The 18,362-nt window shown below is 38.7% G+C and overlaps 1 protein-coding gene across 2 annotated transcripts in view; it reads left to right on the top strand.

Moving 5' to 3' along the window:
• Positions 1-18,362, top strand: part of CDK14 (cyclin dependent kinase 14) — a 667,802-nt gene that overhangs the window by 548,396 nt on the left and 101,044 nt on the right. For both annotated transcript variants that reach the window (XM_027768492.1, XM_027768493.1), the window contains exons 14-15: positions 5,424-5,563; positions 11,990-12,133. In XM_027768492.1, coding sequence (XP_027624293.1) covers positions 5,424-5,563; positions 11,990-12,105 — 256 coding nt within the window. In that variant the 3' untranslated portion in view covers positions 12,106-12,133. The remainder of the gene's footprint in view (positions 1-5,423; positions 5,564-11,989; positions 12,134-18,362) is intronic.

Below are 18,362 nucleotides of genomic sequence, written 5' to 3'. Positions count from 1 at the left end.
CAAAGTCTCCCCTGAAATTACCTCCATATTTAAGTTTAAATTTGTATAACTCCATGGTCTCTGAAGCCCACAGCAAAACCTTGGAGTGCCCAGGTATTGAGAGGGGTCTTAGGAGCAAAAGAAAATTCCTCTGGAGAAGCACATTTTCAGTTTCCTCAGATTCCCACAGATTAACATTAGCCAAGCAAGAGTTCACAATTTAGAATTATAAAGCATGTGTGAATGAGGGTCAGTAACACAAGCTACAAAATTGAACTCTCCTCTCACCCAAAACCTTAGCTATTTGAAGTTATCAGACATAGTACATGTTTGAAATGTAAAGAAATAAAAGATCAAATTAAAAACTTAAACAAGAAACCATCAAAACAGAACAGGTAAAACTGTGAAAGAGTTAAGAAGTGCTTCTGAAAATAAAATTAACGGGGAAGACAGCATAGTAGATGTAGCTAATAAGAGAATTGGTTGATCTAGAAGATGGCTCTGAAGTAATTACCCAGAATGAAGAAAAGAGGGACCGATAGATAAATATCAGTGTGAGTAAAAACATAGAAAATTTAATGAGATGGCAGTACATTAGAATCACAAAATGAAAGAAGAGAAATAATTGGGAAAAGATAATATGTGAGGGTAAGGGCTGGCTTATTTTCTACAACCGAAGAAGGATATGAAGCCTCAAATTCAGGAAACACAGTATCGAGCAGGTTAAATGCAAACGCCATACATTGCAAGTACAGAACTTTAAAGAGAAAGGGAAAAACTAAAGGGTGGCATCAACAACAGAAGCCCATGGAATAGTTACAAAGGGTTAATGGAAAGTGCTTTGAACCTGGTCATAAAATTATAAATCCAGCCAAACTGTTGTAATATTAATAAAAACAAAACAGAGAGGTAGCTAGCCAGAGTGACACAGCAATAACACAATGTTCTGTATTGCTAAAGCCATATGGGAAGGTCCTGGGTTTGTGTCCCCCGAGGTCTCCCTACGACCCTGGAGGTGATTTCTCACTGTCTCTCTGTCAGTCTCTCTGGCGAGTGACACGCCCTATATGCCCTATAGCAAAAGTCTCTCTCTCTCTCAAAAAAAAAGAAAAGTTAAATGTTCAAAAGTTAAACTATTCCTTTTAAGAGTGGAGATTGGAGGAATAAAGTGTGGAAGTTTCTTCAGATACCCTGGCTGGTAAAAAGCCCTGCGGCATGGGCCAACTCCTTGGCTAGTGGTTAAGAGATCTAGATCCCATATGGCAACTGAGTTTCAAATTCCAGCTCCAGTGACTTGAAAAACATGGCGGATGCACGTGTGTGCGCACTTAGTTCCCACAGGATGGAAAAATGGAGGAGAAGGGATTGTAGCAGGGCCACATCCCTTTGAGGAGTGCATTCTTTTCTTCATCCTCTCTCTCTCTCTGGCAAGTACATGTGCCGTCTGGCAAAACAAAAACAAAACAAAAAAATCTCGAAGGCACCCTACCCCAAAGAAAGGCCACCACTGGCTGCAGGTTGGGCAGTTCAGAGGTATTCCGGTCACACGTTTGTTGTTTCTGAAGGAGAGTGGAGAGCGTTGCTGGCACACAGCATGACTTCTGTGCAGACAGGTGAACTATAGCAATTTGTTACTGTTTCACCCAGGAGCTCTACGAGAAGGGTTAACTAGGACACAGAGAATTGAATTAAAATCGGGAAAGCATTTTACAAGAGTTCTGACCTACATGGGTAAACCTGGGGGAACTTTCTTTCTATTGCCTCATTACTGGATTAAAGAATTCTGCTGCTTGTTAGGAGGTTCATTTCACTTCCCATTACTCCCAACTTCATACTCAAAGCACTGAGAACTTCAAATATATTGGAATAGACTTCAATTTCTTTACATCCTTCTCGACATCATTTCTGCATTCTCTGTTCAAATTTTAGTCATTCTTAAATAATCCTGTTGGGTGTTCTCTAGCTAACATGACTCCTGTAAGCCAATCAGCTTTTGCAAAGTCTCACACAAGACTATCCAATCAGGGTGACCTACACAAATTTATAGAGGACCTTTTAAACTATGGCATTATTACAGTTAGGGGATCTATCGGAAGAAACTTACATTACTGCTTTTGAGAAAAAGAAAGTGTCCAGGTTCTGGGTTGGTCGTTTAACAATGGTACACTGCTATCTACCCAGGCCATGGATGATTTGTTATGTTTTATAAAAATGAAGTTTCTTGAAGCATCTGATTGTTGTGTTGCTCTCATAGAATTGCAGGTCTTAGGAGAACTCTAGTGTGTGTTGCCCAAGTGTTCTGATGCTTGTAGCATTAATTGAAGGTGGATTGAAATACGAAGATGCAGTGAAGTTTGTAAGACTCAGTGGAACTTTCACAAGCGAGCAGTGTTTGCACTGAGAGAAGCAGTGTGAAACTGCAGCTATACCTCACAGATACCAATAGTTATAGAACCAGCCGTTGCAAGTAACTACTGGGCTGGGTGATGCCATTGTCTGAGAAACGGAACATAAGACAGGACTCAATTTGTCACACATATTAGCCAATATCCAGGCTTAGTGAATGCTCTAGCTAATGAAGCTTCTACAGGACTACCGACAAGCAGTTTTACCATGCTACACGCCTGATGGATCCCCACCTCTGTGTTTGCATTATGCTCAGCTTGGTTGGACATGTAGCCACAGATGTTTGCTGTTCAGCATTGGAAATATGCTTACCGTTTGTATCACTGACCTTGCCTGCGATCATGTCGTATTGAGTTCTGTCTTCTGCACATCTGTTCTCATCCCAGAATCTTACCAATTTTTAAGTAATGCAGAGAGACTGAGTGCCAAAATATACAGCAAAATATTGGCATGTTTTTAATACCATAAAAAAAATTAAGGAACTTTGAACAATAGTCTAGACCTTCTGTGATTTATCCCTTCAGTCATTCCAGACATGGACAGAAGCGCCTAGATGGTTATTTGACTGCTACTTTATGTCTCTCTCTCCCACATTTGAAACAGTGTGCCTCCAGTCTGTGTGACCATTGATTTTGGATTTTGTCCAAGTCGTATGATGATTTCTTAATGTTCTTCTATAAGTAGCATTTTCTCTATTGTGAAAAATCTCTATTTAAAATAAAATCACAGACCTGGGCTAGCAGATGCATAATGGTTACATCACTGGACTCCCACATGGCCAACTGCGTTTCGAGTCTCGGACCTGGTGGCTTGGGCACACGTACCTCCATGCCCAAGATCCCGGGAGGAAAATGGGGAAGGAGGGTTGCAGCATGGCCATCACCACTGGGGTGATTTCTCACTTTCCCTCTCACTGTCTCTGTCTCACTCTCTGGTAACTATACACTCCCCAAGGCAAAAAACTCTTAACGAGAGAGAGAGAGAGACCTCTGGTTTCATGTGAAGTTGACATTGTACAGTACACCTATCTTTAATGCCTTCATACCAAAAAAAAATTTTAAAGTTAATTTAATGTTTGCACTTGGAGGTACAACTTAAAATATAGGACTTGAATAAAGAGGCAAGTATATTGTTCTCAATCTCCCAGTGTCATGGTAGATTTTTGCAATGTTTCCTTATATTTCCTTCAAGTTACGAAGATTTAGAGAAGGTCTCTTATATTAGGTCTTAAGGGAATTTTTTTCTTCTTCATTTTTCCCCATTTTCTTTTACTCAAATTTTTTGCCTCCTTCTCTTTTACCTCACTCTTTTTTTTTCTTTTTCTTTTCTTTTTCTTTTTTTGAGAGGTTTTTGCTATAGGGCACGTGCGCTCGCCAGACAGACAGAGAGGGACAGAGAGACAGAAAGCGAGAAATCACCCCCCAGCAGGAGGCATGGCCACACCGCAATCCCTTCTCCTCCATTCTCCTCTCGGGATCTTGGGCACACACACACACACACACACACACACACACACACACACACACGTGCCCAGCGTAAGTTTTAAGCCACCGGGTCCGGGACGCGAACCGCAGTCGACTACATGGGAGTCCAGTGACATAGCCATTAAGCTAACTGCTGGTCCCCTCTTTTACCTCACTCTTGACCACCACCTCTCATAATAATTTTAAATCAGTACTAAAGAGCTGCTTGAGGAGGGGAAAGGTTTATCACTGAGGAAAGGTGTCTTTTGGTTAATTGTGTGCTTAGTATTATAGCTTCAATGGTTATTTTAAAAACAAATACCCACTGACAGATACAACTTTCCCTCATTCCATTCTGGGTGTGTCTGAGTTGAGTCACTTCATATATTGCAGAAACTCAGGAATCCAAGGGCAAAAGCCCTTAGAAATGACCTGTCAGAGAAAGAGAGTGTAGCATGTACAAACCAGTTTAGAGCCAAGTAGTTCTGGATGAGTTCGAATCTCCACTCAGCCTACTAATTGAGCAATCTACTCAGACTCAGACTTAGCTTCCGTTGCTATTAAATCTGGACAGTTACCTTGTCAGGCTAAAATAAACCTAAGAGTGTGAAAAGTGCCTAGAACAGTGCCTGACACATACGTAGTAACCATTATTGGAAATATGTTTTAAATTATCATAATTATATTAATCATCGAGGCTTGGTTGCTCTGGTCAGAGAAATGTAGATTCCATGAAAAGCAAGGGTGGACAGGACTGAATGGTATTGTTGCCCATTTGAAAACTTACATCACATGAAACACTTATTTCTGTCCTTTTTTGGTAACCTGTAGACACATATTTCCCATCTACTGTTGTTTTAAAGGTCATCTTGAATTGACTCAGTCCGTATCATTTAAGCACATCTCTTTTGTTAACCTGTATGTTAATATTATGATTGTTGATATTTGACAAACTACTTGTTTTAACAATTTTATATGCAATGTAAGAAAGTGTATGATAAGGGGTCTTCAAAAAGTTCATGGAAGGTACATATTATATTAAAAATAATACATAGAGTTTAAAAATTGTTTGCATCAAAATAAACTCACACTCTAATTCCATTTTTTCACAAACTTTTGAAGCCCCTTGTGAATTCATAGAGAAAAGAAAACTTTTAATACCTAGAGAATTTAATACTAGTTTTATTTGAATTCTCCTAGTTATTTGGTATTTGTTTTCTATAAATGTATCCAGATGTGTATATGCCACATAAATTCTATGAACTAATTCTGATATTTATTCAATAAATTATCTTCTAAAAATTTCTACCTCTGGACCTAGTTTTATCCATTCTGAAAGTATCAGCCATTTGCTTATGGTAGAAGTAGTTTAAGTCAATAATACTAGGATATCTAAAGTGAAAGGCAATTTGGAATAACATATTCTAAGAACCAACATGAATTCTGGTTCTGTTATTTTCATTAGGTCATTTAAGGTGTTTCTGTGGGCAGAAATAAATTGAAGCGCCCCCAAATTAGGTGGGCTTTATGTTTTACTTATGTGCTCTTGGTTTGCCTTCCTTTTGCGTGTTTTAGGCTCAGCTATGTGAATCATGCAGAGGATCTGGCCTCCAAGCTCCTACAATGTTCCCCAAAGAACAGACTATCGGCACAGGCTGCCTTGAGCCATGAGTATTTTAGTGACCTGCCCCCACGGCTATGGGAACTGACCGATAGTAAGTATGACATGTTCATAATATCCAGTCAAAACAGAGATATAATTTTAGCATCTATACGTAATGTGCATGTAGAGAGTCTAACATGTTCATATGTGTACAAACGTAAGATTAGTTATGTTCGTGTAAACAGTTTGTGTAGAGAGAAAAAGAAAAACCAAGGTGGTGGGGGGAGTTTCTGTGTGTGTGTGTGTATGTGTGTGTGTGTGTGTGTGTATGTGTGCGTGTATATATATATATATATATATACATAGATACATACATATAATTTTTTTTAGTGGAATCCTGCCATTCAATTGCTAGCTTAACAGACACAGGAAGAAAATGGATTCCTTTTTTGCTATCTCTGCTCTGCAGTCTGCAGCTGGGCGTCTTTGTATTTGATTATGTGTGTGTCCAAAGAAAAAAATGATCTGAGTAGTCATAAAGGAAAAGGAAAATATGATTTACATATTTAGTGCTTTATGCATACAGTACTTTTTAACTGGCTGCAGTACACAGAGGAGAAATGATTCATTTCTGTTTGATTCTCAGAGACCATCTTGGTTGTAACAATAACCTTAAAAAGGGCTGTATGCACTGAGCAGAGGAAGAGTTGACAATTGGCTAATGCACTGAATTGACATGTAAGACCCAAATACATGTAATTCATTTTAACTGCAAATGCTCTTGGTATTTGTACAGACAGATCATCTCTAGATCTTTTAAAACAAAACACATTCCTGGGTGGGTTTTTGTTTTGTTTTACTAAAATGTTCACATTTACACAGCCTTTTTCAATTACGTTTTAAATTTTGGGGAGAGAATTTATGACTGGGAGTATCTCAGTTCTGTTCAAAAGTGTGAAACAGAATTTTTGTGAAGTTTTACAAAACACTATTGCAATAGGAATATTTTTGTTCAATGGTGATGATATTTTCTTTCCAAATACCAATTAGAGATATTTCTTCTCATACTCTTTTCTCATTGTTTTAAAAATGAGCATATTGCATATATGCATAATATTCATAATATATTTTAGTTTGGAGATACACATTATGTACAGTAGATGTGCAGTTATTTCTTTCGTCTCTTGCATTTTAGACTTTTCCCCCCACTGTAGTATAGGATTCTCCTTGGTAACAGTAACCCTTTCTTTTTGAACTGCATCATAAGTAACTACTCCTCTCAGGTAGTCATACCCTATCTTTTTTTGATATCTCACATTTATTTCTAATTAGTTTTTTAACCCTAAAGTGGCTTTAAATATATCAATCTCCTACTCTCCTTGGGCTTAGCAAATGCTTGTTAACGTTTCACATATGCCAAGCCCATATTTACTCTATAGTAAATACTGCTCTGCTCCCTTACTAAAAGCTACCCGCTGACTCTTAAAATAGCTATTTCCAGCCAAAAAAAAGATGAAATCCCTATGGAAAAATAATGAGGAGGTGATGCGTCTTCCTATACTGAAAAAAAAAATGATGCAAATAAACTCATTAGTTTATGGCTCATCACACTCCAACATATGGTTTGTTTTCCCATTTAGTGTAACTTGTAAGTTGATATCACTCCTCCTTGGTGACATCTCAATCCCATCTGACTTGATGATTGAGTTTAAGCCAGGATTTTGATAGTCTACGAATTCTGAATTCTGTAGTAGTACTTTTCTGTTAATATGGACTTATTACCCACTTGCCACTTAGTTTATCAGCCAGTGGTTAAATCCAGTTTCTATCAGTGAGTAAATGCCTACACATTATCACTCCGCAGCAGACTGCCAACGGAGACAGCCTTGTCCCCGTCATTAACAAGCACAATGTATGCAGAACACCAGAGGGGAATTAAAACCACAAAAAATACCTCAGGGTGGTATTTTTAATATGAGAATTTAATTTGTAATTTCACAGATTAAGAATTTTGGCTGCATTAATCCCTTTATCAGCTCACAGCAGGCTATTTGCAGAAGCATAACCATAAGGCGATATTCATTGGCAGAAACACGTCTTTGCATAACGTTAAACATCAGGAGCAGTGAAACCTTTTGAAGGGGGGAGAATAAAGATGAAAAATCATTATATTTTTAAAGCAAGATTCTACTAAATGCCTCCGGTAACAATTTTGAGTTACAGAAATGCTATTTCTGTGTCTAGAAGATAATCATTATGAAGCATAAATCCAGTCGCAAGAAAGGACAATCCCGGTATTAAATACTACAGTCATTTCCATTTAGAACAACGTGGCTGCACTTGTAAACATGTTTACAAAACAAAGAATTCCCAGACTTTGGAGAGACTCTGGGAATTAGTTCCTTTAAGTGAAATAGCTGGTGTTGTTGACTCTGTTGTTTAGGTTACTACTCTGCAGACTATAATTAGGAATTCTTCAAACTACTTTTTAAAAGTTTGCATTAGTGCAGAATCGTGTCAAAGTTTGCTGTCTGGGAAATGAATAGCAGCAGCCTTATGTGCTCCCTTTCCAAGGAGATTGAGGAGGGAGTGCACCTAGAAGGATGTTGCAGAACCAATAACTGGATTGTCTTGGCAACCAGGTGTCATGGTTTAGACTCATCGTTCCAGGAACTGCACTGTATGAGTCTGCTCAGGCTGCTATAACAACATATGATAGACTCGGTGGCTTAAGCCACAGATATGTATTTCTCAAAATCGTGAGGGATGGAAAGTCCAAGATGCTGGTTCTGACAGACTGGGTTCCTATGATGGCTCTCTTCCCAGCTTCCAGAGGGTTTACCTTGCTATATCCTCACAGGGATATAGCAAGGGAAGCCCTTGCTCTCTCTTCCTCTTCATTTAAAATCACTAATTCCATCATGAGAGCCCCATCCTCATGACCTAATCTAACCCTCCCAAAGGCCACCTCTCCAGATTACCTTGGGGGCTAGGGTTTCCACATATGAATATGAGAAGCACAATTCAGTCCATCACATTCACATTCTCAAAGGTGACTCACAGCATTCTTTAAAGAATATCTACAAAAGGAAAACACGTAAGCAAGCCAGAAGCAAAACCAGTTTAAAAAGAGAAAAATTGGGAACAAAATTAAGTCAAAGATGGGCTCAAACTTAACTGGGCTCCTTTCGCATATGAAACCCTGTGAGAAAAATATCAAGTGTTGTCAGAGCCTAAGTAATACAGAGAGCTGCAGTCATTCCAGGGATCAACCTACAAATAGAGCCATATGTTTATGCCAGATTTTCATGTGCCTTGAAGAAGGAAATACATAATAATGTTAAGTTTTTATTGTACTATTCCTTATAATCTCATTAAGTTACATAATGCCAAAATTTAGAAGTAAACTATTAGTATGTCACCAAATCAGGCATTATCAAGAGAGAATAATGGCACAGTTATCTGGGGAATCTGGCTGTTAAAGCTGGCTAACTCTGGTGGCATCCTGTCATTCTCTCTGTCCTGAAACCCCAACAGCCTTGCCCCACTTCTTCAGAAAGATTTAATTGCAAGCAAGTAAATGGAGGGCTGAATTAGAAGAAATTCATTACTTTTCCCAAATACACCACAGGGCATTCTCCTGTGTATACTATCAAGTTACATAAATAATTGAAGCTGAACTACCCTTGTCAAAGTAAATGAACAAAATACACTTCATAGCACAGAGTCCTTGATTTTATTACATTCATTTGCTAATTCACAAAACTCAAATCCAGTGAAAGAAGGCCAACAAATTGGTACAGTGCGAAGAGCACTGAACTGGGAATCAGACCACCTGGCTTCTAGCTTCAGCTCCACTGCTCAGTATCCAGGCAACTTTGGAGAAGTGACTTCGTCTCTCTAGGCTTCTGATTTCTCATTTAGAAAACCAGTGAGATGGACACAGTTGTCCCGAAAGGACCTTTCTAGCTCTAACGTTGGTAGATTTCCCCACATAGTCCCACATCAGTCCTATACATTATTCTAAAACAACGTGATCCCATCAATGTAGCTTCATGTTGTCTTTTTAAGAATAAGCTAAGCACCTCTGTTACAGATCTATTTCCTGCCTCCAATTTCTAGATTTCCATTCTGTCATGAATCCTTCTCAAACCAGATTTTGGCACCCACTACTCCTGAACTTAACTGCTGCTTTCTGCATCCATTGGTCATTTCCTAGTTGTCATCTTGATCTATCAATAGAATTAAACACAATTTGGTCTATTAGCAGAATCTACCACTTCCAGAACCAGTAGATAGCATAATAGTTGTGTTGCTGGACTCCCACCATCGACTGCTGTTTGAGTCCTGGGCCCTGGTGGCTTAAAACTCACACCGGGCGCATGTGGCATGCATGCCCAAAATCCCAAGAGGAAAATGGAGGAGAAGGGTTTGAGGCATAGCCATCCCTCCTGGGGGTGGAGTGACTCGTGTTTCCTCACTTTTTGTCTCTCTCTCTCTGTCTCTCCAGTGAGTGCACACACCCTATAGCAAAAATCTCTCTCTGGAAAAAAAAAAAAAAGAAAAAAGAATCTACTATTTCCTATCAGTAACAGTAATGCTTGTTCTCAGGACAGGCTGCTCCTATGGTTTTCCTTTTGCCTACTTAGACTCTCCTTCTCAAAATCCTTTGCTGATTTCTCCTGTCTGCCAGACCTCTCACTGTTAGAGTGCCCCAGGGCTTAATCCTCAGATCTTTCTGTCTGCAAACACTCCCTGGAGTCTAGATGATCTCATTCAATCTCATGATTTAAATATCATCTAGACACTGCCAGTTTCCAGATTTCTATCTCCAGCCCTATCTTCCCTGACTTAAGACTTGCTATCCAACTAACTACTCCCTGTTGTCATTTGACCATCAAATAGGCATCCCGAACCTAATATTGTCAAAACTGAACTCCTGATCTTTTCCACCAAATGTGCTACGTCTGTAATTTTTTATTTATGTTTTGGGCAGAGTTTGAGCAAAAACTATTTGAATCAGGCAGCCCCCAGGATGGCTTCTAAGGAACTCTGATGGCCACATGATGGGATAACACTTATGTGCAAAAAAGAGAAAGTGACATACAAAAAACAATAGTGAGGTAATGAGGGAAAGAAATCACTGGATTGGTTACAGCTTGTTGTAACCGGCTTAAAAGTGGCCTGTCTGTGATTGATGGAAGTGTAGCTACTGTGATTGGCTGTAACTTAGCAACTTGCTAAGGAAACAGACTTCCAAGTGAGGTTGTGGTTTGCATACAAGAGCTCAAGCAGGAGTGTGGAGGCCTTCTCAGACCAGTATAGTTGAACAATTCTCCCCTTTTGGTCAGCCTCTCAATTTTGACAGATTGACCAAAACTTAACTCCTCCTGTAGTTTTACCCTTGTCAATAAATGGCAAGGTCATTTTTCCAGCTGATACAAGTTACCCTGGCCGCCTCCTCTTCTTTTACACTCCATATCTACTTCTTCCACGGAAGACTTGAATATTGTTGGTGCTACCTTCACCCTATATCCAGAAGCACACACTCCTCACTTCACTGCTCCCACCCTGGGCTAGGTCACTCACTAGCTTCTGTCACCTGTAGTCTCCTAACTGCTTTGTCTGCCCTTTTCTGCCCCGCGGTTCTTACTGTTTCCTCCTTCTACATTTTGTACCCTCTCTCCCTCTAGTTATGGGCATGGCTTACCCTCTCAGCTCCTTTAGCTCTTTACTTAACTGGCCTTATCAGGAAAGCCTTTACTGACCTCCTTCCACTCTAAGCTTCCAGCTTCTCTTCCCTGTTTTATATTTCCTTTTAATTTTTACTACTCTTTAGTACATTCTATTTGTTTGGTTGCTTATTGTCTGTCACCCCCCACCCCCACCAGAATCTATAAGAGTAGGGATTTTCTTTCATTCTAATATGTTTACTATAGAATTAGACAATTCCTAGAACAGTGTGAGGCTCACTAAATATGTCTCCAATGAATGAAGGAATGGAACAAAGAGCAAAATATGTTGTTTCAAATCCAAGTTAATCATTTAAGGTCATCTGAGCGTAAATGGTTCTGAGGGGAACCCAGACTATCTTATCATATGTGTGAGTGGATGTGTGTAAAAGTATATATATATGTACATATATGCAATTCCTAGAACAGTGTGAGGCTCACTAAATATGTCTCCAATGAATGAAGGAATGGAACAAAGAGCAAAATATGTTGTTTCAAATCCAAGTTAATCATTTAAGGTCATCTGAGCGTAAATGGTTCTGAGGGGAACCCAGACTATCTTATCATATGTGTGAGTGGATGTGTGTAAAAGTATATATATATGTACATATATGTATACACACATATGTGTGTATATATATATATATATATATATATACACCTGTAACCACTTAACATCTCAAAGACCAACATGTACTACCATAGTCAATGTGTAGGATATTTTGAATTTCATCTCAGTCTCCAGTGTTTTGAAAGAAAATACTTCAATAAATTTATAAATATATATTTCTTTATTCTGTCCATAATGTCTTCTATTTTTACCGTCCCAAATGTGAGATTGCAACCAGAAGCTGGAGAGAGCATGCGGGCCTTTGGCAAAAACAATAGTTATGGCAAAAGTCTATCAAACAGCAAGCACTGACAAGCACAGCATTCTCAGGAGAGCACAGGTAAGATGACCTACTTTACTTGGAAAGTAATATTTAATAATATTGAATAGAGCTATTAAATGAAATATTCAGACTCATTTTCCCCAAAACTATCTCAGGAGTCTCTTGTGTTTATTATGGCATTCAGCAGTCTACCGAGGCAGCGTGTATTCAATCATTTCCATATTTCCAGGCTTCTACTAGACTCCAACCAAGATGATGTTTGTTCTTAGACTTTTCTTTCTGTAGTCATGGGCACACCATCATAGACATAAGCAAATCATTTTAACTACTCACACATCCCTCTCTGGAATTTGAAAAACGTTCAGTTTGGGCTATATCTAAGCCATAGGCTTGTTTTATTTGACCCATACAATTGTTTTAATGAGTTGCTCTTATTTTAAGTGGAGAGATTTCTACACATGCACACACACACAAACAAAAACAAACGAACAAATAAACCAGATATCTTCCTTATCTTGAAAAGCCAGCAGCTCTGGCAATCCTGCTCTCTTCGTTCCTACCAGTGTGGGTGTGTAACTGAATTATGGCCGCCTCCTCTAGTAAGGCCTGGCTTCCCTCTTCAGCCGCCGTCTTCACCCGTTTCTGGTATCCCTTTGTTCCTTGGTGCAGACTTTATCATGACGAAGCTTTTCATTTTGACTACTTGATTATTTGACCTCTACTGTTCTGCAGATAGGAAGTACAACCTAAGCATGGGGACCTCTAGGCATGTCAGTGCATCCCATATGCTATACAGTAACAGGCACGAGACTGTAACTTCTGACAAGGCTCTGTGTTTATTGATTGCCAGTTAAAATGTCTGTTTTTTTTTGTTGTTTTTTGAGTAGCATATGTGGATGCACACACTTGTGTATGTGTGTAGGATTTATCTTTCCTTCAATGTAACATAATTCTCTGAAGCAAACAGAGAGCAAACGTTTCTGAGGAGGCTTTTTATGTGCTGGTTCATGTAGAGGAGAACATGCCCAGTCCAAGTTTCTGCAGACACTCGGTAATTAAATGTTCGGGTAAATCCAAGGATATGTACAGCATTGCAGGAGCTCCCCTTCCTTTCTCTGTCTCTTCATTTGAACATATTAACAGGTTAAATTGACAGCATGGGAAAGGGCAAATTAAACCAGCCATATTGTTTTGTAAGAGATCTGCCAGTATCTTGAGCTATTTCTGGATTTAGCTCTTGCATGCCCTCAAATGGGGGCTACTGTTGGCATCCCAGGGGTATGGCAGTGATTCTATGAATGATCTAGAGATTTTAAAAAAAACCTTCCAGATAAAATATGGTATGTCAATACCATTCAGATTCTTCATTGTGTAGGCTCTATCTCCCTATTAGACAAAAAGTTGCCTAAAGGGGCTGGCGAGTAGTATGGTGGTTAAGGCATGGACTCCCACATGACCAACCACAGTTTGAATGCCGGACCTGGCATCTTGCTTTCTCACTTTCTCTCTCTGTGTGTGCGTGTGTGTGTATGTGTGTGTGTGTGTGCGTGTGCATATATATATATGCATACACATACAGTTGTCTCTGGTCAAATTAAATGAAGTAATAATAATAAATAAATTAAATTAAATAAATCCTTTTTTTTAAAAGTTGCCTAGAAGCACCATTTTACTCACTTGGTAGAACTTGGACTGCCACTCTGAACTTCAACTGGTCAACAAAGTGTGGAGCTGGGTCTTGACCAGTTATCTCCTTTTTCTGAGAATGATTTCGATTCATGCAGATTGGAGCATGTGCTTTTTAAAAAGAGTTTAACCTGCATTTTCATAATGAGGGCCCTGGCTTCATAAATCCCTTGGTCAGTTAGGTAAAACAAAAGAAAAAGTGGACTATTTGTGCTGCTGCCTCATACACACATATAGACAAGCAAGCCCAAATTTCAATCTCAGGGCTATATCTTTTCTTCTTGGCTCTTTTGAGATCTCCTGACCTGAGCCTGGGCAATCAAAACAGCTCCTCCTTGTGAAATCAAATCAAACACGCAGTACGGAAGCATTGCCCAGAAAGTCTCAAAAGTTGCTAATTGAAATGAGATTTTTAAAAAGTTGTTCAGAACTGGAATCAGTGTTTGAAAGCTTTATAAAAAGTTCTTTTTAAAATTATGTTTTAAACTAGATTTAGGGTTATATCTGCATGGTGGACGCTTTTTCTCTAGAATCATTTGATAGCAATACAAATATTTCTTTGTGTGTGAGTATTCTCCTTTTCACATCAACTTTTAAAGCTTTAATATTGTTCTTGTAGTTTTCTTCCAAATACAAATGCCTCAGCATGATTCAACATAATGCTGAGGAACATCTCAATTTATCTTTTTTCAGAAAAGCTACATGGAAGCTGGATTCCAAATTTTCTGTCAGTCAGCAGAATGAAATCATTTTAATTTCTCACCTATATGGATTTTTAAACTTTAATCAAATGAGGACATTTTAGAGAGCAAATAATAATGCCAAATTATTGGCCTAACACATCCTCCGAAGTGGTCTTACTCTCACCAGTAACTGAATATCAAATTATAGACATTATGGAACAAATGGTCTACATAAATAAGGTATTCTTAAAGAAAAAATATGTCATTCCCAGACTTCAATGTTGTCATTATCAAATTCATGAACTGTGAGAGCACTTTGGCGTCTTAACTTTTCTCAAATGTCCCAACTCTTTGTGAAGCCTGGAGAGATGGAGAAGGAGGAGGAGGAGAAAAAGGAAGGGTGCAGAGGCTCAAAGAGGCTAAGACTGGGGACCAATAGGAGGTCTGGTGGTTAAGGCGCTGGACACTCCACATGTCTGACCACAGTTCGAGTCCTGCACTTGGTGGCTTTTTTCTCACTTTCCCCCTCTCTCTCAGTATCTGTTTCTCTCTGGTCAAATTAAAATAAATGGATGAATAAATAAAATTAAATAAATATTTCTTTTTTAAAAAAAAAAGAGGCTAAGACTATAAGCTAGCATTTAACCACCTCTCCTCAGAGGGTTACAGGGAGGCAAATATGGGAAAATGTATCGTATTATTTCTGCGTTTGAAATGGAGGACTGAGCAGACAGGAGTGTTTCAAGTCCTAATTTTTTTTTCCCATACCTCAATGCCAAATTATTTCTTACCTTGCATACGAAGGTCATTTCAATTATTTAGTTAATAATACTGAATTTGCATAAATTGGCCTTAGTGGAAAAGCTAATGAGCTGCATTTTGCTTTGTAGCAGAAAGCAATTCTGGTTTCAAGATTTTGTGATCAAATTAAGTGGGAAGAAAACTACAAGCACCTAGGTTAAAAATGGAAGAGGTGCCATTGGATGATCAACATACCATGCTTTTTACATTTTATCTTTTAAAGATATCAGTAGACTAACAGTCTATATTTGATAGATTGTTCCCAGTCATTTTACCAGCATGGAAGGTTAAGATTCTTCTAAAGTCTGAGAGAGCCTTAAATGTGTATGGAAATTTTCCCCCATGGAAGAGAACAGAAGCTGCATTTGAGTATCATACCCATTAATATCATTCATATTTATATACAGTAATACCAAATATTCTTGTATGTTAAACTTAATATGCTGGTCATTCTAAAACTGATGTAGGAAGTACATGATCACTCTGCCAACTTCTCCTTTTAGTGAATATAGGCGATAAGAATGATCTGTCGGGGACCAGCAGTTGGCGTAATGGCTATGTCGCTGAATTCCCACATAGTCGACCGCAGTTCGCATCCCAGACCCGGTGGCTTAAAACTCACGCTGGGCGTGTGTGTGTGCGTGCCCAAGATCCCAAGAGGAGAATGGAGGAGAAGGGATTGTGGCATGGCCATCCCCCCTGGGGGGTGATTTCTCGCTTTTTGTCTCTCTGTCTCTCTCTGTCTGTCTGGCGAGCGCACGTGCCCTGGCAAAAAAACGCAAGCGCACGTGCCCTATGGCAAAAAAAAATAAAATGAAATAAAATAACTCTCAAAAAAAAAAAAAAAAAAAGAATGATCTGTCATCTGGGGGCCAGCAGATGATGTGGTGATTAAGGATACTGGACTCCTACATGGCCCACCCCTGGTTCGAGTCCCAGACCTACTGACTTACTTTCTCTTTTTACTTTCTTTTCTCATTCTCTTGCTCTCTCACTCTGTCCCTCTCTTTTCAAATTAAATAAATAAATTAAGCTAAATAAAATAATATTTAAGTATGAGGTTTTTTTTTGTTTTTAAAGAATGAGCTATCCTCTTTTAGACATCTGTTTTACCATTTTTCTGAAATAGTATGTTCTTATTACGGAATATCTCTTTTCAGTGAATCAGTTGGTCTTCAGACCCCATTAATCATGATAAATTTACAAATATATATTCGGCGCATGAAAGAATTCTATTTGGCTCAAGTTCAGAAAGCTAACTGTGAGCATATTTTGGTGACTATCTCCTTACCTTTTAGCATATTATCTTTGCTAATCAGCATTATTTAAGAGTTATATGACAATGAAAACAATGTAGTAGACTCTCTCTGCTTGACTCAGCAATTAAGCAATAATTTCCTAAAAGAAGGCTGTCAGATAAACAGAGTAGAATGCATAAATTGCTCAATAAATTTTAATAAGTAAGAGGATTTTTAGAAACCAGATTCCAGACAGAACATATTTCTCTGGTGCTTACAACTCTGTCAGCACAATCTGAATGCTTGGTAGAGAAATATTTTCCACACTCTGGAGCACCAAACCCCTGGGAAGTTTTTTAAAACCCAAGTTCCTGGGGCACATTAATTTGCATTTTAAAAAGGGGAGCCCAGGTGGTGTGTTGGTTAAGGCATTGGACTCCTGCATGGCTGACCGAGGTTGGAGTCGTGAACCAGTCCTGGACTAGTAGCTTGCTTTCTCACTTTCTGTCTTTCTTTCTTTTCCTGTCTCTTTCCGATGAGCACACATAGCAAATTTTACAGAATAATAGTAAATAAAATTAAGTAAATAAATAAAAATAGGGAGAGCAACTGGAGGTATGGTGGCTAAGGTGGATGGATCCCACATGGTCAACTGTGCAGTTCAAGTCCAGATCCAGCAGCTTGAAAAATATGCTGAGTGCATGTGCATGTATGCCCAAAATCGAGAGTGGGAAAAGAAGGAGAAGGGATTGTGGTGTGGCCATTCTCCCAGGTGTACCTTCTCACTTGTTTTCTCTCTCTCTGGTGAGTGCATGCACCCTGTAGCAAATTAAAAACAACAAAAACAAAAAAAATTTAGGGGATGATGATACAGGTAGCCTTTAACCACATGTATTGACATAGTAAATATGTAGGAATTATGTATGTATGAAGTAAAATCATCCATTTATTTGGGTCAAGACTGAATTAAGAAAAACTAGGAAAAAATCAATGCTTCGCTCCTAAAAAGTAAAACAGTTTCTCTTTCTTTTTTCTTCCTTCATATCCTCTATTTCTCCCTCCTTCCAGCCTTCTTTTCTTTCTTCCTTCTTCCCTCCTTTTTTTACTTCAGTTTAAGAAAGAATAGGATTGTGTTGTCCAGTATGATAACCACTAGCTATGTGTGGCTATTTAAATTTTAAGTCATTAAAATTTTATTTTCTCAGTAGGACTCCACATTTCATATACTCAGTAGCTACAGGGGACTAATGGCAGCATATCCTATGGGGCAGGACATTTCCGAGACCACAGAATGTTCTGTTGGATAGTGCTGATGAAGAGTAGCTTTTCTATCTGCCTTTTAAAAGAGGAGTCAGGAAACTAAACTCAATTTCATAAATAAAAGCATGCTTCAATTCTACATTAAAGCCACATTATAGAAGAGTAGGAGAGAGATGGGTACTGAGATCTAGTGATTTCAGGGGAATAGGAAAAATGAAGATTTTTCCACTGATAATTCAGCCTCCAGCCCACAAACTCATGTGGTAGGAAGACTTTCAAGCCTCCTGTCTCTGTCTCTGTCTCTGTCTCTCTCTACCTCTGTCTCTGTCTTCTCATTTTTTTATAGTTTTTCCTTTTTAAAATTTTTTGAGGTAAAGCAGTTTCTTGGCTTTCAGCCCCTCCTTTCCCTTTATCTTGTTAATAATCCCCTCTGGAGAAGCAAGGGAGCAGGCCTCAGAAGACACCTTCATGGCTACTGAGAACTAATGATTTTGCGCTGTGCACTTGAACACCACCTGGTTTTCTCATTTTTGCTTTTTTTAAAAAAACATTTTTTTTTAGTTTTTTTTTTTCTTCTCTTTTTCTCTGTTTCTTGGTTGTTTTTGTTGCTGTTGTTTC

Source organism: Tupaia chinensis, unplaced genomic scaffold (genome assembly GCF_000334495.1).
Source record: "Tupaia chinensis unplaced genomic scaffold, TupChi_1.0 Scaffold146650_1, whole genome shotgun sequence".
Classification (NCBI taxonomy): domain Eukaryota; kingdom Metazoa; phylum Chordata; class Mammalia; order Scandentia; family Tupaiidae; genus Tupaia; species Tupaia belangeri.
Note: the sequence above shows the minus strand (reverse complement) of the source record. Positions and strands in the feature narration are given on the sequence as shown.